Here is a 26,399-nt window from a genome sequence, read left to right on the forward strand (position 1 = left end):
AAAAATAATCTAACATTCACTTATTCCCCCGACAAAAATATCTGGCAGAATCTGACCTACATACCCAATTCACAGCCCTGCTATCACTGCAGAGCAATTTAAAGACAAGAGACTACGGCAGCAGTATGCAATCGCCGGAAGGTTTACGGTGACATATAATATTCGTAGAGCTCGTAAAATCCTTAAGATCCTGCAGTTGTAACGTAAATAACTAACGCGTCGTGACCCTCAAATAACTAACACGTCGCGTACCTCCATCTGCACAGGGACGGTGCCCCAGGCGGCTCCCAGCAGTGCGGTTCGTGCCCCCCCCATCCCCCCCTCCCCCCGCCGCCCAGCCCGGGCACCTCCTGGGTGCCGAGGCTGCCCCAAGCGCCCCCCACACCGGCGGCCCCCCCCAACGCGCCCCGACCAACCCGCCCCCGAAACACACAGGCACCCGAGCGGCCGAGGGCCGCCCCCCGCCCGGCCTTCCCCAGAGCCGCCCCCGCCCGCACCGACCTGTGTCACAGCGGAGGCCGGGCGGCCGCGAGGGACCCCCCCGCGCTGCCCGGCGGCGGCGGGCGCAGGCCCGGCTGGGCAGGCGGCGCGGAGGGAGCGGCCAGGGTTCCGGAGAGGCGCCCACCCCCCCGGAGGGGGGGGCGGGGGGAAGGGGCCCGGGGCCTGCCCGCGCCGGGGCACGGCGGGGAGGGTGACAGGAGGCACCGAGGCCGGCGCGGAGGGAGCCGCGCGCCGAGGCGGGCCCGTGAAGAGGGGGGGCGGGGAAGGTGCCCCCGAGCGCTGGCGGCGCGGCGGGGCCGGGCCGGGGGGATCCCGTCAGGCGTGAGGCGCCGGCGGCCGCCGCCGCTTCTGCTGCCAACCGAAAGCTCCGCCTCCCCCTCCGCCGAAACTCGTGACGTCGGCCGCGCCGCCGGCGGGAGGCGGAGGAGCGCCAGACGTCACCGCGGCCGGGCGTCATGGCGCACGGGCGGCGCGGGGGCAACGGCCCGCCTCTGCGCACGCGCAGGAAGAGGAGGCGGAGAGCGGCCGAAGGGCTGCGGGGGCGCATGCGCGCCAGCCACCCCCCCACCCCACCCCCCCCCCCCTTTAACCGTGCCCCGGTGCCTGCCTCCCGCCCGGCCCTCGGGGCCGGCAACCGGCGGTGCGCGAGAGCGAGCGCGGCGCCAGGCGCCTGGCCGTGAGGCGGCCAGGGCCGGGGCCCGGGCCCGCCTTCCCCGGTGCAGCCGCGGAAAAACGCTGCCGCCCCGCCCCCGCCTGTGGGTGCGGTGGTACCGAGGGACGCAGCGGGAGCCCCGGCTGCCGCCCGCCCTGGGAGCCTCCGCGGCACGCAGCGGCCCGACAGGCAAAGGGCGCGGGGGCTGCGTGCCGTGCCGTGCCGTGCCGTGCCGTGCTCCGTCGCACGGGGGAGCGGCCGCTGTTTTCTGTCAAGCCATTTTAAGCTAGGCCCAGCCTGTTGCATTTCTGCGGTTTTGTGATCTCTGTTGTTGGCAGACAGGATGTGAACGTTCACCTCGGTACCGTCGTGTCTCCTCCACTGCTTACCTACCGTACCCCTCGCCGCTGACAGGCCCGGAGCAGCAGGCCTGCGCCAGGCCGAGCTGCCTCGAGTCCCCAGGGAGCAGGCTCGGCACGTTTGTCAGGACAGTTCAAAATGCCGCTCTGCTGCCTTCAGGGTGCCCGCTTCTCCCAGCGCAGGCTGACTGTTCTCTGCAGGAGCCACCTTCTTTAACCAGCGAGGAAGCGCTCCCCACTATGTAGCAGGACAGCTATTACTCCTGCCCTCAAAGTCTAAGTAGCAGGTGACTATAAATATTACTACGGCACTGCAATTAGTTTTGTACAGATGTAAAAATAACCTTACAGGCGTGAACCATTGTGTACAAGATGCATGAATGACCTGCGCGTGTTTAGCAAACCCCCTTCTGTGACATGCTGACAGGCGATGCGTATTGAGAGTCGGCACAATTATCAGCCACGTTCATAAGACGCTTGTCATGACCAAGAGTCTTTAACTAGAAAGTTAAAAAGGTGACCTTTTCTGCTAAATGATAGGGAAAGAGCCAAGAAAAACGCTGGCATTGTGTTATGCTCCTGCACCATCAAGCAAGATCAATGAGCCACAGCTGCTTACACAGCTTTGAAAACAAGTCCAGTGTTTCCCTTGCCTTAATGTTCCAGTTCATGGCCATTTGTCAGTTTTAGCATCTTGCAAATGGATTTCACTGATGGAGGAAGGGTTAGTGAACAGTAGATTTTGAAGTCAGAGTTCCTTCACTACAGAAGCAGCTAGCAAGGGTTGTGGAAAATCATCCCGCCTTCCTCTGCCCATGTGGTCCTTTGTATTTCTGCACAAAGTCCGCATAGCGCAGAGCACTCCCGCTGCGCTACGAGTGCTGTCCCAAGAGTGCTTTGCAGAGGCGATGTACATCCTGACAGGCATCAGTGCTACCATGCCATATCCCTAAACCAGAGCATCTTCAGTATCAGGAGCAGGATAAACAGCTAAATATTGACTTTGAGAGAAAAAAATATCTATCAACACCAGGGACCAGCACTTATGACACTGGGTCACACTGAGCCCAGCCCAAACCCAGGGGCATGGTTCTGATATCACATGTCATGCTACTGGAGCAAAATAAAGCTTATAGGAACAGTGTAATTGCTGATATGGAAAAGAAGAGTACAAAAATAGATGACAGAAGTTGCAATAAAGCGTATTAGTTAGTTATGCGCTCAGTACAAGCCCTATACAGGTGATGGAAGTGGGGAGGAGCAGCAGTGGAAATTACAGGGAAAGCCCATCTTAGGATAGCCTACTCAAGCAATTGACCGAAATCTGGCAGTATGGCTCTCCCTGGATTCCAGAATCAATACCTCACTGCAGTAAGGTTCTCACCTTCTAGACATACTGCTTGGTGCTAACAAGTGTGTCTGTATTAACACCAAAGCCACAGCTTCTAAACACTTTGAATGGGAACAAACCAGCCCTTTTTCATGGCCATGCCGTCATCCTCCTTTTCCTCCCCAAGTTTCTTTGCCTCCCCACCACTCCTTCCTATAGCTGGCACCATATTACCATGTTACCACATTTTGAACTACACCCAGAAAAGGGTTAGTTAAATAAGCAATTAATTTCAGATATTTTTAATCAAAAGAGGGGTTAACTGGCAAAGGAACAAGCTGCTAGAGACAGAGCAGATAAGGCAAGTCAAAACGGCTTCTCTTGGGAACAGCGCTAGCATAAAGTTTGTGATGCCGGGATATTATAACATGATCAGGAGTCCTTCCTCACCAACAGGAGGGCCAAATTCTGTTTATAAATTTAAATCCAGCTCACATGCATTGAGCAAACAACAGTATTATTTCAAGCCTTCGCTAGTCGTACTTGTCTGCTACGCTCCTCTGCCTTTCCATGACAGAAGGAAACATGTGCCTCCACCTCCATAGTTCCAGTTCCTCCCAATACAAATGCACCATCACTGTGAAGCTGATGCCAAAAGAGAGGAAGAGCAAATAGCTTGGGGAGGACAGGCCTAAACCACTGCTGGAAGATTCAGAAGAGGTTTCATCTTCCCCCCTAGCAACTGTATTTCTTACCCAGACTGGAATCTCCCATCATACCGAGTATTTTGCATTTCAGGATGCATTTCCACTGCCCAAGACATTTAAGTTCAGCTCCAGTATAAAATAAATAAAGAGAAGCTAGCTATTGACTTGTCTATAATACTTGAAACAGAGCAAAGTATGGGAAAAATAGAGTAATCATTCAGGTATGGAGCTGCTTCTCTAGAAAAAGCATACTATAAATGAGACTGGGCAGCAGTACTGATAGGTTTGTCTGCTCCAACCCCATCATTGACATTTGTGAAGCAACTCATTTTACCTTTAGGACTCAGCCATATTCAGTAATCCAGAACACAGGTACCGTTGACTTTACTAATAAGATTATTCCCCTAATGTCTACATTACTCAGCCATTTAACACAAGTCTGCTATTCAAGATGGCAAGAGTAAACTAGCAGATGCTGATTAGAAGTATATGAAATGATACTATCTGGCAAATAGTGTGCTTTCTTAAAGATTATACAGGATAGTCTATACAACTATTCAGAAGACTAAACATAGCCATAAAAGCTTGTCAAAAGCAACTGTTACCTTGTATTTATTCATGTACATCTTCAGGTAGACAATGTACCTTACTGGCAGAGTGACACCACACAGACTATATTCCCTTTAGCAAACATGATGACTGCTAATCTTTAAAGAATGCAGATTTTTACAACACAGACTTCATTTTACACTAAGTAAAACCCCTGAACAATCAAACCTCACTTTATGCTAAATAAATACCCTGAATAATCAATATTCTGCTTAACACAAAGAGTATCTGTAAAACATGAGGCAAGTACAGTTGACAAAAATTCCCCTTCATGGAACTACACTGCTTTCATAAATGTAAATTTCTGTGACACATATTCAGATATAACGCCAGACAGTGGAGCAAAGTAGCAGTTGATAAGCACCCATTTATCAGTCAAATGAGTGTCTGGTAAGAGGTAGGCAGAATAGGTACAGGTTTAGCCAGAGGTAAATATTAAAGCAACTGAAAAGAGATTTCTAACAGAATGGTAAATGTGACTGCCATTCTAACATTCTTCTCTTTGCTTATTACAACCGTACAGTCCAGCAAAAGTGTTTGATCAGTAAATGTCCTTGATTCCTCCTAAGGTTCCTTAGCCCTTTTCCTACAGTTGCATTCACTGCCCTTGGAAAATAAATAAATAAAATGAAATCAAACCCCCTTCTCTGAACTCCAGATACCTCAATCTTATACAGGTCAAGGATGTTTTTGTTACCACACCCATTTTTTTTTAACCTCTCAATACCCTTTGATCATGGGCTGTTGTTACAATGGTGTAGGAAGAGCTTTGCTACAGCTGATATTATCTGCAACACTAACAGCAGAAACCTGAAGCATTCATGCTGCCAGCTGACACAACACTGGGTTTTTGCAAGGTGCTGCAAAACTTTTAAAATAATTTTAATCTGCATAAAAATGGACCAAAGAGACAAAGACCAAAATAAAACCTCTGTTCTGAGAATTAAACATTTCATGTTCTCCCTGGTGCAAGAAGAAAAACAGAAAAAAGAAAACCAGAAAAAAACCAAAACCAGAGAGGCTGTGATCATTGCAGAACCATTACAGCAAATGAGTTACTATCCTAATGTCTAATATAATGTGATAAGCATTTTAATATTATGCACAGTAAGCCTCAACACACAGGGGACATCAGTATTATTACTGAAAAAAAAAGAAAAAGAAAAAAAAAAAAAGCAGAGAACACTGATGTTTCCCCTTCTCTTTTTGAGGATGTATTTTCTGTCTTCTTGCACCATACTTACCCCTGGAGTATTTTATTATCCTATTGCACTAAGCTGCAGCACATTATGGCTCCACATATGCTGGCTGTTTCAACTTCTTGCCAGGGAAAAAAAAAAAACCCACACAGGAACAAGCCTCTTCTAAAGAACTAGCTTAGATCTTCTTAATACATCCCTTGCTTTGCTGGAAGTTGAAGGAGGCAAGGTCAAATAAAAGTCCCTTGTATGCAGTGCAGGTGGAAAGGTTTGTTATAGTTCTTACTTGTGGAGGAGTTTATTAATTGCAGACTGAACACGTCTCCCACACAGGAGAATGTTCACCTTCCTAATGTTCCATTTCACTGAGATGAGATGCATTTCTCCATCATTATGTACAAACCTCCCCTCTTGATGAATATTCAGACTCCAGCAAAGTTAAAGAGCAAATTTGCAACAGTATAAAATAACTGTTTCCAAGTTTATACTCAAATCCTTTAGAGAACAGTTCTGGGATATAATAGCAGTAATTTAGTTTTATCAAATCACTTCCATTTCACATCAAACCTACAGTCCACATGTATCATAGAAGCTCACAGTCAAACATGAAGAGAAAGTAAATTCCACAAATCTCAAGCCTGTTCATGTTTAACCTTCTTTTACAAAAAAAAGTTAAGAATGTAGAAATAATCTCTTAAAAACCTAAATAATTTCACTTAAACGCAATGGGCTTCTAGAGTTAGTTATCCAACAGGTGCATTTTCTTCCAGGAATTCTCTTGCTTTGTACCCTGAACTAATATTTGCAATAATCAAAATACACCTTGCACGAGAGGTTTGAAAAAAGCTGATTTTATCTCTGTATAAGTTTCTCACAACCACATAAATGACCACCCAGTTACTACGGAAAGAGGATATATCAGAAGGAGAAAGCATTTTGGCTCAAACACCTCCTCCCTCACAAAACTGGCATTCAGATTTTCATGAAAAAGCAATCTACATGTACGTATGTAAGTTCCCGTGTTTTAATGAAAGACGCAAAAATCAAACATCTTTGCAGAGAACAAAAAACTGGCAGACTCCTACATTCAATCCAAAATGAAGTATTAAAGATGTCACTTTATAGCAGCAACCTGATTCCAAAAATTTCAGTTGTTACAGCAAGCATGGTCATCACTTACTTTTTATATTTTGATTAAAGTTATCAGACATGGGAACATTTGCTTTAAAGTGAATTAAAAAAAGTGAGTAACAACAAATATAGCCTCTTCAAGTGATATATTGCAAGATTTCTGGTTTTTAAATGGAATCTCTGCATTGATCACAAAAAACACACCTATTTTAGAGACACCGATGAACAAAATTGTGTTAACATTGTAAGACAACACAGTATGGACAGAAAGCGTTTTAACCGGTAAATGAAGGATTCCAAGTTTCTCCTTTAACAGTATAGCATACTGCAGAAAGAACTGCAATATACACCACAGCTTTTGCTTCAAGATTTTGCATGGTAAATTGTCGAATCTCTACTGTTTTCCATCCCTGTATGTTAAAGCTTAAGTTTATATCTGATTGTTCTATTATCAAATTTAAGTTGCAGCAAGCTTAACTCCATTATGTCGTTATATCTGCAAACAATTAAAAACATTCCCAATATGATATGCCGTATTAGTTTGAAACATTAATAACAGTATTCTCCCTTATTTTTAATTCTTTTCAGAGAAATACCTACTCAGTCTTTAAAATCATTGTTGAACACTCAGCGTGTGGCTGAACAGAAATAATGTTGAGCTAACAGCTACCTCAAGGGTTACTGATGCAACTGGTGATAACAGAGATTTAAATTACCTTCTCCCCAAATTTGTCCAGAATACAAGAATTCTGAAACATTCCCCCTCTGCCCCCTTCACTTCAAAAGAAGTATTTTTTTATTCACTTCTGACTGAGATTCTTCATTATGTAATGCCTGTGCAAAGGGAGAATTTGTCTTTTATACCTTCCCTTCCCAAGAGACTGAATGTTTTCAGGGCAGTGAGTGTTTTCAGAGAAAAAATTGACTATGTACAGCCTTTCAAGTTATAAATATAAACCAATGGAAATCAAGGCACTCAAGGTAGTTACGTATGAGCAAAAAAATTATACCGCTGAGAATAATAAGCCCAAATCATAAAGTGAGATTATCAGCAAATGTGCAACTGGGAATAAGGTGAAATCTCATTCTTTTACAGCTTTGGCCTGAACTTGCCAGAAATAAGCTTTTTAAGCATTTCAGAATTTTTTCCTTCTGGTGGTGGGGGCCATCTGTCATGATCTGAGGAAAGCAAATAAAACAACATACTTAGTTGACTGAGAAACTAGGCATTTTACTTCTGTGTCCTCCCATTGCCCAACTTCAATCACTTGAAGGGCATTGTTTTGTAGCCCATTTCTTACCGGGTATTTCTAAGGTCTGTCCATACAAACTTTGGCCACCATCCACAACCACGGTTATCCCAGTTACGTAAGAAGCAGCTGGAGACAGTAGGAAGCACACTGTAGGAGAGATCTAACAAAAGAATGACAACTTTAAACTGCTCTTAAACTGCTTGGAATTGTTCATGTCAAAGAGGCTTGTAAAAACTTTTACAGACAAGACATAGCAACGCTTTCTACTCAGTAATGAAAACCGAAACAGCCTTAAAGCCATCTTTCCAGCCACAAACATCAAGTACATAAGAGATGAAAACCAGTAAGTTCTCAAAGATCAGCATCAAATGCCGAAAATCAAACAAAAAAGTTGACTAGTTTATCAAAGATGCACATTCGTGGCAGAAGAGCACTAAATTTTTTTTACAATACACTTTTTTCACATTAATAGTCATTCTTTCAGTCCTCCCTGCTGGATGTCAACCTTTTCAGGAACTAATGTCTACTATGAAACACTTCAGCTGTAAGTGGCATCTAAATTAAATTTTCAGTGTAACAGTGACCACTGGTTAAGTCTCCCACTTGGCACTACTACACATTACTACAAGCTTTTTTCTTCTTTAATATTCCATCACAGTGCAAAAATAAGTCTTTTTTGTTCTCCATATAATAAAGTGGCTTTAAAATAGAGACACAGAAGTAGAAATATCACAAATGACTGAAATACATTACCTCCTCAGGAACCGCTGACCTCTTGGCAGGAATCTTTGGCATGCTCTTTAACCATAACATTGAACCTTGTTCTCCATAGTTTGCAACAGCAGTTTCTGAAAATACTATTCCCTATTTTAAAACAGCATAGTGAAAATTAAGTTCTCTTGCATATGTTTAATCTGTGATCATTGTACAATTGTGAGGTCATTACTGGGATTTTCTGTATGATTAAACTTTCTAAACAGCACTTGATTGCAAGTTTTTAAATTTAATGGAATAGTGTAATTTATACAAGAATGTAATCTGGCTGCTAGCCACATCTCTATTCAAGCATAATAATTCAGATTATTCCAATTCTCTATTGTCACTTCAATAACTATAAAGTGGACAGTATAAAGAAGAAACTCAAAGACTGTTCTGAAATTACAAGTATTTCATAATTAGTTTACAGTAGAAAACTACAAAGCTCCCAGAACAAGTTCTCAACAGTTTCTTGTAATCTGTAAGAACACTAGATTGATTTTATTATGAATTATGGAAGCAGACAGATTCCACAGTCAGAATTCAGACTTTCCCTACTTAGCTGCTATAGAAATAGAAAAATGTGACTGTCTTTGCTTTGATGATTATACAGTCCAGTTTAGACTTGAGAGGGAAGATGAAGGCTACAGCAATGGGAACACAGGGTTACATAGATTAGCTATGACAGAACCTTTGGGACTCAAGTTTAAGTAAGATAACAAAATTTGAATTCATCCATGGAGTACATGCTAGGATTTCTCGTCTAAGATATTTGTGAAATGTGAGTGACTACATTTTGGGAGCTAGGGAAGTAACTCATATGTGAAACTATTTTTTTTTAGAATGCATGTTTCCCTCTCTATGTACCCATTCCCTACATGTTACTCGGCTTGTATAAAGCAGTAACAGTTTTGTATGGTTACCACAGACCTAGTGTGTCCATAAAGGTGACAGAAAGATATAAAGTATTACTGTAAGTACAACATGGATTTTTGTTACCAGCATAGTAACAAAGCTACCAAATACTTCTGAAAGAGCCAAACCACTGAAGTGTTTGCTTGCCAAAAACTTCTTTTGACATATGCTATAAAGTGTAATTAGTATGATTCCTTAGCTAGTTAGCATGCCTGAAAAATACATTTACTTAATAATGCTGTCTTAATTACTTACTTCCCCAAGACCTAATAAATCAGAAAAAAAACCCCAAAAACAGGAAAAACAAGCCAGTAGATCTTAATATTTAACAAGTCTCCAGATGAGTTGGGCCTCACAGGGTCTACATAAGAGCCACTACCTGAATGATCATCACACAGCTGCCATTAAGCATTCTGTGCTATGCCAAAGAAAGCAAGACAGATTTTTTAGGACAAGAGGCACAACAGGATATAGAGACATCCTACAAAGACAGTAGAAAGATCTTCCTATGGACCAGTTAAACAAATCTGACACTTAACTATACTGTGAGATAAGATAAATTCTGAATGTAGAAGTGGCTGGAAGTTTACCTTTCCTCTTTTGTTTTCAAGGGAGTAAATGTGCAAAATGTGGTTAAGAGGGAAGATTACACAAATCACAACAGATCACACCATCTCAAATGTCAAAGCTAGGGCTTCTATATAACTTCTGTATCTGCAACACCATGCACTAGAAAAATATAGCTGCTCTTTCCATACAGTTATTTAAAACAACTGCTACATGCTACCTACTTCCTCAGAAATGTGGAAGGCATGTTTTAGCTGACCTGTATAGTGGTTTCCTGTCTGCATATATTTGATAAGAAAAAAAACAGAACACACATTTTTACATATAATTTCTTTGAGAGAAGGTCTACTCCAAATACAGTCCTTTTGTGCCTAAAACTAATCTAACTTAACATGTAGAAGACAAAGTAAAAGATGTTATGTGACACATTCAGAGATTTTCAAAATAACTTTGTAAATACAGGTGGAAACCATCAGCATACCTGAACCTCAAATAAAAAAGTTTTGTGAACTCAGAAATAATATAATCATTACTGAAACACAAAGCATTCAGTAATTTTATGTCAAGGGTTTGTAAGACAGGTCACCAACTCCTCCCAGGTATCACTTCATAAAGAAAGGAAAAAAAGAAAACCACAAACAGTGCCAAGTCAAAGGAGAAAGCAGAAGCAATTTTATAACACATCTCTGGCTTGTCATCCAAACAGTACTAAATACTCTTAAATGACCTGAAGAATGTAGATTAGGGAGCTATAAACACATACATAAGTAATCCACAAACAGCTACAGGCTATAGATTTTAAAACCCCTTTTGGTCTGAAAGTGTTAACCATGAACATGTATGATGGCTAAGTTTAATCGGATCATTTGCCATTACTTACAGGAGCAACGCTGTTGATTCTTACTCCACTGTGGGCCCATTCTAAGGCTAAACTCTTGGTTAGGTTACCCACTGCAGCTCTTGCAGCTGCTGTATGCCTGTTGAGAAAAGAAAGCAAAAGAAGCATCTGTTCCCTCAGCTATGCCCAATGTTAATTCCACCGCAGCCTCACTAGGGCAGTCAGGGTAGCTTTCTGTGGCTGGACCAACCATCCGAGAGAGAGATTTTCTAGTTTGTAAGTTTGACCATAGCTTCACAGTTTAAACAAGCTATGCTATGATTTCCTGTCATTTCTGGAAATACTTACCATCTCTTCCCCAATGTGACATGAGGTCTGCTACATTCTACTGCAGAAGCAGGCTTATAAAATGAAAACCAACTGGAAGCAAAGTTCAAACTTTGTAAAACTGCAAAAGGCACAGGTAAAGCAATACTTTGAAGGACGGTGGTCTGAAAAATAGTTTAGATCTTCTGACAAACATGATTAAAACAAGACACTATTCAAAAATTACTATAGGTGAGTGGAGATAGAGATGACCATAGGCAGAATGATCTCGTACACCTTCCTGCTATAGGAAACTAGTCTGAAATGATTACAAGCTTGAACAAATGCAGACAAAATTACTGCACTGATTAATAGTGGACAGTGGGACGTAGAGAAAACTAACAGAGTTTAGTTCATTAAGCCTAGCATAACAAACTTAGAGGAAGTGATAGGACAAGAGGAAATGGGCTCAAGCTGCGCCAGGCGAGGTTTAGATTGGATATTAGGAGAAATTTCTTCACGGAAAGGGTAGTCAAGCATTGGAACAGGCTGCCCAGAGAGGTGGTGGAGTCCCAGGTGGAGAATCCCTGGAAGCATTAAAAAAACGGGTAGATGTGGCGCTCTGGGACGTGGTTTAGTCTAGTCTACCCTTGATTGGTTTGGTGTGGACTTGGTAGTGTAGGTTAATGGTTGGACTGGATGATCTTAAAGGTCTTTACCAACCTAAATGATTCTATGATTCTATGAAATAGATACAACAGCTTCTCAAATACCAGAAAAGGAATAAGAAAAACTTAAGAAAAACATAAGAAACCCCAACTTACTCATGTGTTTAGGCCAGAAATAAATAACCTCCAGGCACACTATGAGCAAAGAAACTTGACTAGCTTTACGTTCAAAATTAATACTTATGAAGAACTGTATCAGGTGATTTTTGGCATGAGTGGTGGCTGGACTTGTAAAGGCAAGTCTTTTTCAATAGTACATTTCTAAAACAAGTATCAATTCAACAGGAATTTAATTTGAAAGTAGTTTTGTCTGTGCATCTACATCCGCACACAACAGTTATTTGGGAAACTTTTTTCCACTGCTATTCAGAATTAGGTCTTTTTATGTCTTGGTTCAACTCTCAAATATAGCTTCAGCCTATTTGCCGTGACAATTCAACCAGACTTAACCAGAGTGGAGACACTCAAATAACTGTAGCTTCAGCACCACCCTGTGGATCTCTAAATTTATTTTGCACTGCCAAGAACAAGCTAGTGAGAAAATATCCTGCTGTTCCTTAAAAATTTTAAATTTTGAAAACTTTCAACCCTGAATCAGGACAAAGAGAGCTACTGTAACACTTGCTCAAATTATATTTTTATATTTTCTTCAATAGAAATTCGATTTCAAAGTTAAAAAAAAAAAGAAATGCAGTTTCAAAGAAGAAAATCAGATTTTTTTCAATTCAGAAACTGTCAAAATGCAGCATTTTGACAACTTCAAAATTTCCTTTGGAAAGAAAATAACTGAAACAATTTTCTGAGCATTATTTCTTTCAACAAATTGGAACTTTTCTGGTGGAAAAGTTTCAAAGCGGAAGACTCCTGCTCACCTCCATTTTGAGGGTACAGAAATTTGAACAAATATAGTACACATACGGATATGGAGAGGATTCTGCATTTTCATGCAGACAGCTGTGAACATTTGTGTCAGTATAAAAGAACTACAAACATGGTAATATGTTTGTACCCGTGAGCCTTCTCTCAGTCAAGAAAGGAGCAGAGCAAATAGAACCGATTCTCTGCATCAGAGACCTTCTCCAAGAAATATGGCTACAAAGTGAGAGTAAAAAGGAACATGGGAAAGGCAGGCATTATGTGATCCAAAGGACAAATCCAAAACCTGGTAACATATTAGAAATGTTCCTCCTACTCCCCTCCTCCCAGTCCAACTCCCATAACTCACTATACCATCAAGACCTGTAAACTGACAGTAGAAGAGAAAAACAACAGGTGCCAAGCTCTTGCAAACCCTCCAGAAATTTGGAGAGAGAACAGGTAAAGGTTACATTTCAGTGTAACTAGTCTCACTAGCATACCATGTCCAGTGAAAGCTTCACTGGCAAGTCTTGCTTCATAGTTTCTTACAAAAAAGTTGACAGAGACCAGAGATGTCATTTACTCCTGTAGTCTCTACTGAATTAGTAAGAGATCCCCACACATACAGCCAAGTGATACTATTGCTCTCTCTTGACCTAACTACTGTATTTCTATACTCTGCTGCTGCCCAGTGCACACCTTTCTAAAATGAAGTGTTTAGGAGCAATTAGTACTTCTAGGGGAAAAATATAGGAAAATGTAAAAATAAAACATATATTACGACATTCCAGGAAACCCATTTCTCACGGCAGCAGTAATGTTGACAATGACTCCTCCATGTTCCTGCATCCAGGCGTTGTACACTGTATGAAGGAGGAAGATAACCTATAAATATCAGAACTGCATACAAATGAACTTGCCAACCGGAAGCCAAATTTGGAATATTAACTCCAACTACACTACACATTTCCTGTGCACATTTAGATAAACAATCTGCTCTTTGTACCATAGGCTCACCACTGGATTGGTGAGATAACAGGTGTGGTCCAGTTAAGGCTCAATGTTTGTCAAGTAGCCTTTTGGTGGAAATCAAGGTTTCATGCTTCCACATAAATTACCTTCATTTCCATGTTCCCAGTGTTATCTGAATCATGTATCATACTTACATTTAACTTTAAATTTACATCACTGATGGGAGAGAAACCTTTTCCTGTGTTATATACAGTGAATACAGGCCACAGAAGTTAAGTGGTTTTCCTATAGTCTTTTAAGTGAGTATCCAAGACAACTGACTCCCCAAACCTGGCCTTAACCAGAAGATCATACTTGCCCAAATGTATGTTTGTATAGGACAAATGTAAGGTACAGTTTAATGTAATAAGATTCATGAAAACAAATACCCACTCTCAGATAAGTGTGTGAAAAAAGAAAGTAGAGAAACTTTACATTTCTTGTCTTCTAGTATTGCTGTAAAAAACCCAAAACAAATAAACAAAAAAAGCTTCATGTTCAGTCCTTACCTGCTTTGCAGCAGTAGAAGGTCCCTGTCAGATTCGTGTCTATCACAGCATTCCAGCCTTTTGCACTGATGGCTTCAGAAGGACTTGCAAATTGTCCCCCTCCATTATTCACCAGGAAGTCAATCTTCCCATGCAGACTCAGTGTAGACTTCACCAAAGCTTCTACCTGAAACAATATTTATTAGTGTGGTATGCTGATTAAGCTATATACCTAATTTCATTCTCAGACAGTGTTTTCCCTTTCATATCCTTTTCACACATGAAGAGGAGATACCAGCCTTCAGAGAGGCTGGAAGATCAGTATGACAGGTTTAGTCAGCCAAGAAGGATTGGGCTGAGTCCATGTTTACTTAGGAAATCTTCCTGGTTTAATGCAGGTGCTACATAAAATACCAGCACTGAAAGAAGAAGGCAATTTATGCCACTGAAGGTTTCTAAAAACAAACACACACAAAAGCCTGCTACTTAAGACCTACTAAGAACCTCCTGTCATTTTTCACAAGGGTGGGGGTGTTCACATCAGATGTTGGAAGAGTTCCATATAAGGTAGCTACTGTTTTTTTTTCATCTGACCCATATACCTGAGCATTTTCTATAGAAAACATAAGTCATCTTGTGAAGTTTTAACATTCTTATCTAGAAGTTTTGTACATTCACTAAAGCTCTGACGTGAGTTGGCAATAGCCAATCTCCTTATGCAGACCAAGAAGGTCAGTTTGTTACCCCACAAAAAATGAACTTTGAAAAGTGCTAGAAATACTACAAGTTGTCTTCTTTAGCAAAAGAAAGGTGAATATTTGACTAAGCAGATACCTTCTTTCTATAAGCAGGATGAATACTTACGATTAAGAGCACCGTCTGGCACTATTTAGCTTTCGTTACTCTGAGAATGTATTAACAGCAAATAGCAATAGACATTTCATTCACTCACTCAAAGAGCTGTCAGTGCAGAAAAGGAGTGGCTTAAGTTCATATGGAAGGAAAGAGATTTTGAGAATCTAAACCTAGCTCTAACACTGACCTAATCTGAGCTACAGACTGTAAGCTAAGTCTTTTGCATTGTCTTCTGTTTTGGAAGTACAGCAGTTTCGCCACACACTCACACCAAACACAACAAAACTTCTGGAGGGGAACGTATTTCAAAGCATTCAAAGACTTTACAGGTACCAAAGCTGATGCATTTTTCCTATTACAAGATAGTAATAAGAACTCTATAGCAACTGCTTAATTAACAAAAAAAGCCCTTGAAAAACAAAACATCCATGACAACAGTCCCAAACCCATGACTTGTGAGAACCACCATGCCACAAAGACTTCCAGGTTTGCTCACAACCAGAGAAAAGTAAGTTATGTCTCTCTAGGCAGCAAAAGTTATGCTTTCTTCAGCAATATCAAACTCTTCTCCCTGTCAGCCTGAGAATCTTGCTTTGACTATTGTTCCCCATAAATCACTGAAGTATGGGCTCATTTATGGAAGAGAAATGGGTTCAGTACAAGGAATGTTTGAACAGACTAAGGCTATTCAGGCTGGGGGGGGCAGGGGAAGAGAGAGAGAGAGAGAAGGGAAAATGCTAAGAATCATTAAAAAAACCCAACAAATGACAAATTAACAGAAGAAAAATCCACTGGTAAGAGACATTACAAGCAAGTTTTCAACAGGTGGACAAAACCTGTTATGACATATCAATTCACAATGGTTCACATGTTGTATCTTAAGAAACTCTGTTGTTGTTCCTACTTGTCGCATCATATTCTCAGGGCAATTAAAAAAAAAAAAAACAAACATGTATCAGTTCTGCTTTCTGAAAGCCAGCAAAGGCTAGCAGGCTCTCCAGTGACAACTCAGATGGCTCCAACTGTAGCAATCTTCACATTGTCTTCTGTGTTGTAGAGAAAGCATCGTTGCAGTGCTTCTCCTAATTACAGTAAATATGGTGACAGCAGCCACCAGCACAGTGAGAAAGAGGGTCTGGTAGAACACATTTAAATCACAGTGACAACTAAAGAGGATTCCTTTCTATTCCTAAATATTCAAAATCCACATGGATAGAACTTCATAAAAAAGCTACTGAAGACTCTCTCTGGAAGCAAAGCAAAACTGCACAAGGTAGAGCTAACAGTTTAGGACGTTCTTCTGAAAAAGACCAAAAAGAACAACATCAGGCACTTCAGACATAACCAGAAGACTGGAGCTCTTCAGCAAGGACCTTTTTTTGTGTGACTGCAACTGAAGAGTGTTATGCAGGAGCACACTTTCACAGATAACTGAGATGACAGTACTTGCTGACACAGAGAAAAGAGACAAATGTCCACATGCATTCACAGGTCACCTTGAACTTGAGTAAAACTCAACAGGCAAACTACCCACTACAGAGTGTTAGAGATTTGCTATTTCAGGACTAGAACTAGCAGGCATTCTTGCACAGTGATTACAGGTATTTTTACTTTGTGTTATTGCTGTGTTATTTTAAAGTACAACAGGTATCTCTTACCCACAGCTCCCCACCAAGCCATAGTCTTCCACTAGAGGTTTCACACAGACTGGCATTAAGTATTTATAAACTAATTGAGACTATGTTAAGCTATAAAGTTTATTGGAAAAGAAAAGGTACTAGTGAACTCAGACACAAGGTAAGTGCTAAACAGTACCTCCTTGGGGTCTGGTCCAGCAGCAGTTGTTGTTGCTGGAGCTCGAGTACGGAAAGGGGACACTGTGCACAGAATTCTGAATTGCTGATTTCAAGAGGAGCAGTGGCCTACTAGAAGTACAAGGTTTTATCTTCCACTTACCTAGATATGCCTTCTATTTATCTAGATGCCAGTTAAAGAAACGTTTGTCCAGAGCATATAGCACAAAGGCTTTACAAGGGTAAAAAGTTCCTCATGTCTGTCTTTCCCCTGTCAACAGATTTGCTGTACCTCAACATTTAAGACACACAAACACATGCTTCCCCTTCCAAACACCTACAAAGGTAAGTGGAAAGCTCTTTTCATAATGGAAGAAGGATGGGGTCTCTCTCCTCCACTCTGGCCACCATTACATTGAGGCACTGGAATTAATTAATTAGATCCTTGGATTGTGGAAAAAGAGCTTGGTTTGAAAAGACACACACACAGAGCTGTCAGGCCTGCATCTCAGCAAGAGCAAAATGACCTGCTCTAGTTATATTCAACACATTACGTGGACAGTGCTAGAAAATACCCAAATAATTAAAATCACTTCAGCTTCATAATCACTAAGAAGCAATATTGATCACTACATACACTCCAGACGATAGAATAAGGGACAGGTGCACAATTACTGCTTCAGGATAAGGCCCCATGAAGACAGGACATAGAAACCTCAGGTGCTCTTACCAGCATCCCAGAACCCTCTACTCTTCCATCTTCAAAAACAAAACAGGTTTGTTATCCTTTACAAAACACTTAATGGAAAACTAGCCAAAAGCAGCAGCAGCAATCGTGTGACAGAAATAATACTGACAGGTTATGCAGTGGTTGAAAATCCCCCATCAAGCAAGATTATTTCTTGCACATTAAACGAAAAGTAAGCTTTGCTATAAAGCAAGAGGGCCTCTGAGGATGAAGATTAAGGGACTTAAAAATGTTAATTCATTCAGCTATTCCCATGACATCTGCCAACAAGCTTCTGCAACAATTAATTCACTGCACCTTCTTTGACTCTTCCTAGGCCAGAAAGAACTCTAACAGACATATTGCACTATATGATGAGGGATGAATCTTCTAATGCTTGAATTTCACAGATCCAAACTAGGGCACACAAGAGGAACGAGCTGTGTCATCTTCAAAGCAGGTAAGTTACTTTAAGAATTGCAACAGGAGTGGGGGAAAAAAAAAATCATCTGGCAATTTTTAAAGCACTTTCATCTTTCTTAGATCTCCTCTATTCAAAGTCCCTCCCTCCAGTTTGCCTGATTGTAAAATTAAAACCAGGACAAAATTAATATGGGCCGTTAGAGAAACTCAGAACAACGGATGGAGATGGAGGGATGAAAAAAAAGAAAGTATGCTACAGTAAGAACAGATGGCTTGTTCCTACAGGTGATCACAGTGGCTTGCTTTAAGAGAAAGATTTACTCTTAGAAAGGTTTCAGTGAGATGTCAAAGACAAGGATATACTAAATGAATTATGTAGCTCTTCAGGAAGCGTCCTGGGCTTTGTAGCTTGTGATGGATCAGTTCTGACATCGAAGGAGGCTTGAACTCCTAAGTTTTTTCCCCTGTTGAAACAGTTATAAGGTCTTGCTGCTTCACACATTCTTTGGTACCTAGTATAAGAGACAAGAAAGAGGATGTAATAACTCACAGGGAATACTTGCAGAGGCTGTCCTCTCTACCCAACAATGCACTTCCATGAATTTCTGAGGTAAATACTCTTCACTCATACTAAGCTGAAACCAGACAATGAGTTGTAAAGCTATTAATGAGTAGCATTAATGAGAGCCAACACAGTTGTACAAGTCTTGTTTCTTTTGGGAGGGAAGCCAAAAGTTAAAATGCCTTCTCACCGCAACTTCTACTGTAAATAGGAAGCTACTCCTGCATTCATGAAAACTCTGAAGTTATATTGCTGTATTGCCTCCACCCAGTATTTACCTCCTAGGCTAGAAAAATGCTTCACTACATCTTTTACTGATCCCTGTTCCTAAGACTCCAAGCCCCAGGGACTGAATTTTAGGTTAAGAATGGAATAGTGTTAAAGGAGCAGCTGCTGCCTGAGCATTCACACCATTCAGGGAGTCGCACACACACCACCCGAGACGTTAACTGCTAGGACCAGAGTCCCTTCGCAGTGGGCAGCTCCACTGAGCTGACGGGTGCCCCTTTTCAACTCCCCATACACTCACTTTCTCTCGGGTGCGTTCTTTCCCCTCAGGCTCAACGCTAGGTTTTCCCAAAGCAGAGTCTTCGACATGACATACACCAGGCAGATTTATTGAGTGGTACAGCCATAAACGACAGCTCGAGTGCTGTCAGCTGGGTGCCTCCAGAGAGGGACCCTGAACAAAGAAATCCTTAGGCAATTATACCCTTACAATTTAAGTTCCCCTCCCCTCACACGATGTTCAGTCCAATAGCAATATTTGGGTCTGGGGTCTTCTTATTCTTTATTGGATCCTTTGTCTCTAGGTAAGACGTTCCTTCTCTTACCTTAATGGATACAGCTTCTGCTAATGGTTGTGGCTACCTTGTCTTTCTGGTTTTCACTGGTGTCAGGGCCTTGTTTCCTGTAGCTAAGTAGGAGTTCAGCATACAGTCAGCATATCTAGGTGAAAGTTCACAGTTTGCAGCCCAAGGCTTTAACAGGCCTTGCTACTAACACTTTGCATTAGACTCAGAGCTAGGTAGTGCCTTCTGCAACAATAGGTTTTGAAGGTGGACATATGATGCTCTTTTAATAGAAGTAAAAGCCCAAAGGTACTTTACCTCTGCTCTGTGCAAGACAATCAAGTGTGAATTACAAAAAAAGTACCTGCCATTGCTGCTCTTAGCAAATATAGTAAATAAGCAATAGTGAGCAGTGGGTTGTGGAAAATCTGCCACATCCCTCAGTTCTAAGTTCTGACAGATTTTAGCAGTGTAAGTTACCGATTGTTAATTTATCTACCTTCAACTTACAAACACTAAGCACCTAAGTGTAAGGAAGTGCTATCCTCACTACAGTTTTAAAAGCTGATAATGTGATCCACACATTTCTGGTCCAATAGTAATTTTAGAAATTAAGTAACAAGTGGATTTAGCAGTCTTTAAGAATCTCAGCTTTAAAGAACTAACGGAGGAGGACAGAGCCAGGAAAACAAGAGCTAAAGAACAAAAATCACAGGATATCTCTAACCAGTAAAAATAACTGGTCCTGGAGATGGGCATCTGGAATAGATAAATATTTGTTTAGCGGGTACACTCAAGTTCTTATGTTAACATGCAACAAAAATTGCGTTCCGTATTCAAAACTTCCACAAAAGGCTCATGAAATTTTCATAGTGGTTTTTTTCTAAATAGGACTTCAACAGAAAGAAGTAAGAGTAGTTGGAGAACTAAAGCAAGTCTAACTATAAGACTGAGTCAATGACTGAAAAATTCAAGACTGGAGTTTAATCTACCTTATTCCTCTGAACCCTCTCTTCAATAGATACAGATATGAAATGACAATGGTTTATGCGAACAGTGGAAGTTCCTTCCAGTGGAAGGAAGGAGACACCTGATAGAGGCTTCTCTAATGTCATATGAAAAGTTCTAAGAAAATTCTGGTGTGTCTGTAAATGAGTAGAGCTTAAAACTAAACTGGAAACAAAACAATTCTATGATGAAACTGCAGGGTAATCACAAAGACAGAAGTTTCTCCAAGTATCAGCATGGCTACCGGTAACACAAAATAATGACTAAACACTTTACACAGCACTATAAAAAAGGCTTTAAAAGCACCTTCAAAAAAGTTTCCAAAGCCATCTAAGACTATTTTGTCAAATATCTATTTAGCTACACTTAATAAATAAGAAACAAAGAAGAAATGGTAGTTTGTTTAGTGGAGGATTACCTCATTTCACCATCCAAGCCCTCTACCATCTCACAGAACACTGCAGTTCCCACTAAATAATTTTTGAACTGATGCAGAAGTAAGATTCACCTGCAGAAGGTTATTAAGCAAGCCAGAGTACTTTCTGCAAGAACAGTGATGTGAAAGAAGGCTTAAACCTTTTTCCCGCTCTTTACCTTTTTTCTTTCCTGTAGCTTTAAACATCTAAGTTGCCCTCTGACATCTGTCATAACCTATTATATCACGCTGCTGATGCTAGTAAATACAAACCTAAAATTCACTGGTAGGTGAAGTGACATGCTGCACAGCCCCAGGATTCATCTCCTTCAGGAGAGAAATTGTAAGTATATCACTATAAATATTTTATAGCACGAGCTGTTCCATGAGGGAAGAATTTTATTTTTTATTTGCTTTATGGTTGTACATCAGGATATTTCCAAAATCTACATAGCTACTGAAGGTCATTAATATTTCTTTAAGTTATGCTAGAATTTAACAAAGACTTTGAAAGGTTAAGAAAAATGTAGCAATCAGTGGTTACTGGAATATTTTCTAGTTGTCTTCAGTAAGTTAAAAGTCCAACCCGATACTGGAATTTTAAACATTCAATTACACAGATTAAAAAAATTAGGAGGTCAATGCAGACTTCTGAAGAACGTGGATTAAATAGTTTTGATCTTCCTTTTTTTGTAATATGAAGACAAAAGAAAAAACTCAGCTGGGATAATAATAGTTTGTAATGAGGCACACCTCAAATTGTAACCAAAATTGAAACATGGCCGAAAATAATATCATCTGTGGGGGTTTTTTTTGCTTTAATACAAGCAAAACTGACAATGCAGAGCACTTGTGTCAAGTCACAAGCACTGAGATTCCATGCTATGACTTCCTGTTTGAAGGAACTATTCCAAGGTCTCCACCTTCACAAGTTAACGCACCCTCACTGCTGTCACAGAAATGTGATACAGAACCATGCTAAGTCAGCTCCAGCTTGGCTGTAGAACATGCCAGTTCCAAGCCCTGCTTCTCCCAGAAATATCCGAAATACGGATGCATGGTCAGCAAAATATTTGCAATTACAAATGGTTTTCCCTGCTTAGATGGCTAACAAATGGTTTTCCCTTGGGAAGCACATCTTTAGATCAATTTAACAGTACTTTACTGCACCTTTCCCCTGATCTAAGCCACTCTTGAGAGGGCCAGAGAAGACCTTTGGAGATCTGAGAATTTATATACACAATATGCTTTTGACATGTTAAGCCCCAGAACAAGATCACTAGTCTTTACCTCATCTTCTTTGCGGATATTGCACTGCATGGGAGTCACTTTGGCAGGACTCATGGAAGAAAATGTATTATTCAGTTCTTCTGCAGCAGCTTTTAATCGGTCAAATTTACGAGAGGCAATAACAACACTGCAACCTGTAGAGACAAAATGAAACATCCTTCAGCTAACATTGTTAAAATTACAGTTATGCTAGTTTTTTAATAACATCGTGGACATACCTTGTAGGATGCGTGTTTATTAGTCACTGACTAGAAGACACAGTGTTTAAGTTCTTGCAAGAGAGAGAAATGATTGATATCAAGTGCTTCTTAGCAACAAGGTCCCACTGTGCCAGGAAAAGAGCAATCAAAAAAACATCCACAAAGTTCCCTCTCTTTCCTGCAGAAGGGAAGATAGCCTGTGAGTTGCAGAGTCAGCGAAGTAGCTTTCAGACATCACTTTTGCTGCCTCTGCTCACAGCTGCCTCATTTATCAATTATGTGATTTAAAGATGTTTCAGCAGGTCTTGATTACAAAAAAATGCTTGCTCCTAAAACCGCAAACATAATCTTACTGTATGAGTGGCTGTAATTTTGACTAGCAGTGAGCAAATGTAATGCTCTGCTTTTTAACCCTACAGAGTCTGAAGGAAAGGCTGATAGCTCCACGAGATTAATTCCTATCTGCAGACTACACAGAGCAGGAACAGAGGCTTCCCCGTGGCACTGCCACATGCTTTAGAATCCTAGCTCAGAAAGGAGCGGAAAAAACTAGGCAGGAGCTCAAGCCTTCTGTTTTTTTCAGCATTTGGAGGCAGAAGGACTCATTCTACAGAGAAAAACAATGCAGGTGCCAAATTAATGGCAAGCACTCACACTACAACCAGTCTAGTTTCTTTTGTCACACCAGCGGTCTCAGGACAGTTTTAAGGCTTCAGCAATTGCTACTACACAGACTAAACCAGACCATGCCAAATTAGTTCCTAGTGCAAATCCAGTAGGCATGCAGTTTCATATCATGGATAAGCAAATTACTAGCTTCCACTGCCAAGCAGGCAAGGAGGTCTTGCTCCCAGTTCCCTCCTTCCATAATCTCAGCATCCCAGCAGAAGCCATCCCTTCCTCATACCAGCTCTGCTGCTCATCTGCTTTAACACAAACCAATTCAACACCCTCAACCAGCCAAAAAAAAAATGTTAACATCTTGCCAGGTGTTTTTTTCACTTTGTTGCTATTTTACTGAGTGGAATTTGGCCTCTCATGTGATCAAACAAACACCAGAATCAACTCAAAATAACTAGTGGGAGTAAAGAGCAGCAAGCTGTTCATTTGGCTCAGGCTGTCTTGTGAAACTATACATTAAACTAAAAAAAAAAAAAAAAAAAAGAAAGAGAGGAGTTGAATTCTTCCAGAAGGAAGTGCTGCAACTACATATCCCTAGGAATGGGAGCTTCACCTTCAATCAGTGGCCATCTTAAAACAACACATGTAAAGATATTAGTCTCTGAAGTCTCCTGATTTTTTAAATCATAGAATCATAGAATGCTTTGGGTTGGAAGGGGCCTTTAGAGGCCATCTAGCCCAACCCCCCTGCAGTGAGCAGGGACAGCTTTAACCAGGTCAGGTTGCTCAGAGCCCCGTCCAACCTGACCTTGAATGTTTCCAGGGATGGGGCCTCCACTACCTCTCTGGGCAACCTGTGCCAGTGCTTCACCACCCTCATTATAAAAAATTTCTTCCTTATACCCAGTCTAAATCTATTCTCCTTTAGTTTAAAACCATTACTCCTTGTTCTGTCACAACAGGCCTTGCTAAAAAGATTGTCCCCACCCATCTTTCCTATAGGCCCCCTTTAAGTACTGGAAGGTTGCAATAAGGTCTCCTCGCAGCCTTCTCTTCTCCAGGCTGAACAATCCCAACTCCCTCAGCCTGGCCTCGTAGGAGAGGTGCTCCAGCCCTCGGATCATTTTTGTGGCCCTCCTCTGGACCCGCTCCAGCAGGTCCATGTCCTTCTTGTGCTGAGGGCCCTGGAGCTGGATGCAGTGCTCCAGGTGAGGTCTCACCAGAGCAGCGTAGAGAGGCAGAATCCCCTCCCTCGACCTGCTGGCCACGCTGCTTTTGATGCAGCCCAGGATACGGCTGGCTTTCTGGGCTGCAAGCGCACATTGCCGGCTCATGTCCAGCTTTTCATCCACCAGTACCCCCAAGTCCCTCTCCGCAGGGCTGCTCTCAATCCCTTCAGCCCCCAGCCTGTATTGATATCGGGGGTTGCCCCGTCCCAGGTGCAGGACCTTGCACTTGGCCTTGTTGAACCTCATGAGGTTCACACAGGCCCACCTCTCCAACTTGTCCAGGTCCCTTTGGATGATATCTCATCCTTCTGGTGTGTCAACCGCACCACTCAGCTTGCTCTCATCTGCAAACTTGCTGAGAGTGCACTCAATCCCACTGTCTATGTCATAGATGAAGATATTAAACAGCACCAGTCCCAGTACGGACCCCTGAGGGACTCCACTTGTCACTGGTCTCCACGTGGACATTGAGCCATTGACCACGACCCTCTGGATGCAACCATCCAGCCAATTCCTTATCCACTGTACCTACTGTACAAGCTGACACTCCTTCACTTACTCTTCTTCACAAAGAGTGACCAGACCATTCCCTGATAGGGTCTGGGGGAAAAGGGCACAGGTTTCCAGATGAAATGTTTAAATCTGTCCAGCAGGCTTCAAAGGAGACGGGGTATAAAAACAATGTACATCACGACTGGCATTGTCTGTCACTGCTCCTACCAGCATTCTCTGTCCAGCCAGCCCCCCTCCAAAAAAATACAGCCTAAAGCACAAGGTATACATGGAAATAGTTCCTGGTCATCTTCTTGTCAGGAGCAGCCAGCAAGTCTGCAGGTAAGGAAGGTTACTCAGACAGACTTAAGCCATAGCTCGCTCTTTATTTTCTCACATGCGCTTGGTAGAGATTTACAGCCTTGTTTTCTATTTAGGATGTTAAGGACACACACTTGTGTTATTTGTATTTTGCTTGAGAAAAAGAATGCAGATCAAATTAAGTACAATTTTAAGGTAACTGGGTAACATCATCAACCAATAGTGTGATGATGCTTAAAAGCACCTCTTTAAGGCAGCATGTAAGGACACCTTAAAAAAATGTTTAGTTTCCCACTAATACAAAGGTAGCAGAACTAGTCCTCACTTCGGCTCCACACTGCAAGTGGAAAGCTGGCGCAACAAAGGCCAGGAGAGGCAGCGATGTCTTCCAGCACACAGCCTTAACAAAGAAAACTCTTCATTATGCAGTGAAGTGGCGTGGTGCACGTTTCAACAGCACAAACCACAGGGAACATTGCACCACGAGGCATAATGCTAGTGCTGGTATTTTGAAGACAGTGAATTCAATTATGACAATACACATTATCCAAAACCAGTCCGATGCCGATGATCCCCTAGCACTTAGGTTGAAGTTGAAACCTGCAGAAAAGGTGCGTGACTCAGGAGACTGCCTTTCACTCCGGATTTTACCACTTCTCTGTAAAAAGCATGGAAAGAAAACCCACAAAGTGCCCGCTTAAGATACACTTTAACTTCAGGACCTTTCTGTCACAACCACCGAGAGAAGCACCATAAGCTTACGGTGCAGACGACACTTCAAAGCCATACTACTCCGTAAGACTAGTTCCACCAGATAAATCCTCCAGTTAAGCAGGACGACAATTCACTTAAGAGGGAGTATGAGAGAAAGGGTTCGGGTATAATATAACCTCACTTTGACGGCTGTCTTTAAAATAGCACATCTTTTAAGCGCCAGCGGGTCAAAAGACAGCCCCACATCGACCTCCCCTCGTTCTCCTCACTGTTCACTGACTCCTGTCACAACGTCCCACCCATAAACCCCTCAGAGACCCGCTGCCCGAGCGCAGCCTGCACCCGAACCGCGCCACAGCCCCCCTGGCTCCCTGACCCGCCCCCTCAAGCTCCTTCCCCTGCCTTCACCTCACGCCCGACCCTGCTCCCCCAACACCCACCGGGGCTCCCTGCGGAGCTCCCCCGCGCCCACCTAGCGCCAGCAAGTCGGAGGCGATGGCCTTGCCGATGCCGGTGCCGCCGCCGGTGACGATGGCCACCCGCCCGCGGAACAGCTCCGCCGCCAGCAGCCCGCGCGCCGCCGCCATCTTCCCAGCCCCCCCCCCCCCCGCCGCCTCGCACGGCGGCCGCCGCCACCCCGCCACGTGACGCGGGCCCCGCCCGCTCAGCGCCGGGGACGGCGAGCAGGCGGCGGCGGGGCCCGGGGCCCCGGCGAGCAGGGGCGCTCCGGTCTGCGGCACGGCACGGCAC

At 42.4% G+C, this 26,399-nt stretch overlaps 1 protein-coding gene across 1 annotated transcript; it reads right to left on the reverse strand.

The window, feature by feature from the left end:
• Window positions 1–7,578: 7,578 nt before the first annotated feature.
• PECR (peroxisomal trans-2-enoyl-CoA reductase) lies at window positions 7,579–26,236 on the reverse strand. Its single transcript, XM_075711452.1, has 8 exons — window positions 26,122–26,236; window positions 22,073–22,206; window positions 14,230–14,395; window positions 13,491–13,572; window positions 10,860–10,956; window positions 8,495–8,605; window positions 7,790–7,901; window positions 7,579–7,667 (listed from the first exon to the last, which is right to left on the reverse strand). The coding sequence occupies exons 1-8, from the start codon at window positions 26,234–26,236 to the stop codon at window positions 7,579–7,581; spliced, it is 906 nt and encodes a 301-aa protein (XP_075567567.1).
• Between the last annotated feature and the right edge of the window lie 163 nt (window positions 26,237–26,399).

This window comes from Pelecanus crispus, chromosome 5 (genome assembly GCF_030463565.1).
Source record: "Pelecanus crispus isolate bPelCri1 chromosome 5, bPelCri1.pri, whole genome shotgun sequence".
Lineage (NCBI taxonomy): Eukaryota > Metazoa > Chordata > Aves > Pelecaniformes > Pelecanidae > Pelecanus > Pelecanus crispus.

Excerpts from the sequence above, each read along its gene's own strand:
- PECR (XM_075711452.1), bottom strand. The coding sequence starts at position 26,236 with ATGGCGGCGGCGCGCGGGCTGCTGGCGGCGGAGCTGTTCCGCGGGCGG. Across the intron at positions 22,207-26,121 it reads CTCCGACTTGCTGGCGCTAG|GTTGCAGTGTTGTTATTGCC; the intron begins GTGGGCGCGGGG and ends TTGTCTCTACAG. Across the intron at positions 10,957-13,490 it reads AATGGGTTTCCTGGAATGTC|GCATACAGCAGCTGCAAGAG; the intron begins GTAATATATGTT and ends TTTTCTCAACAG.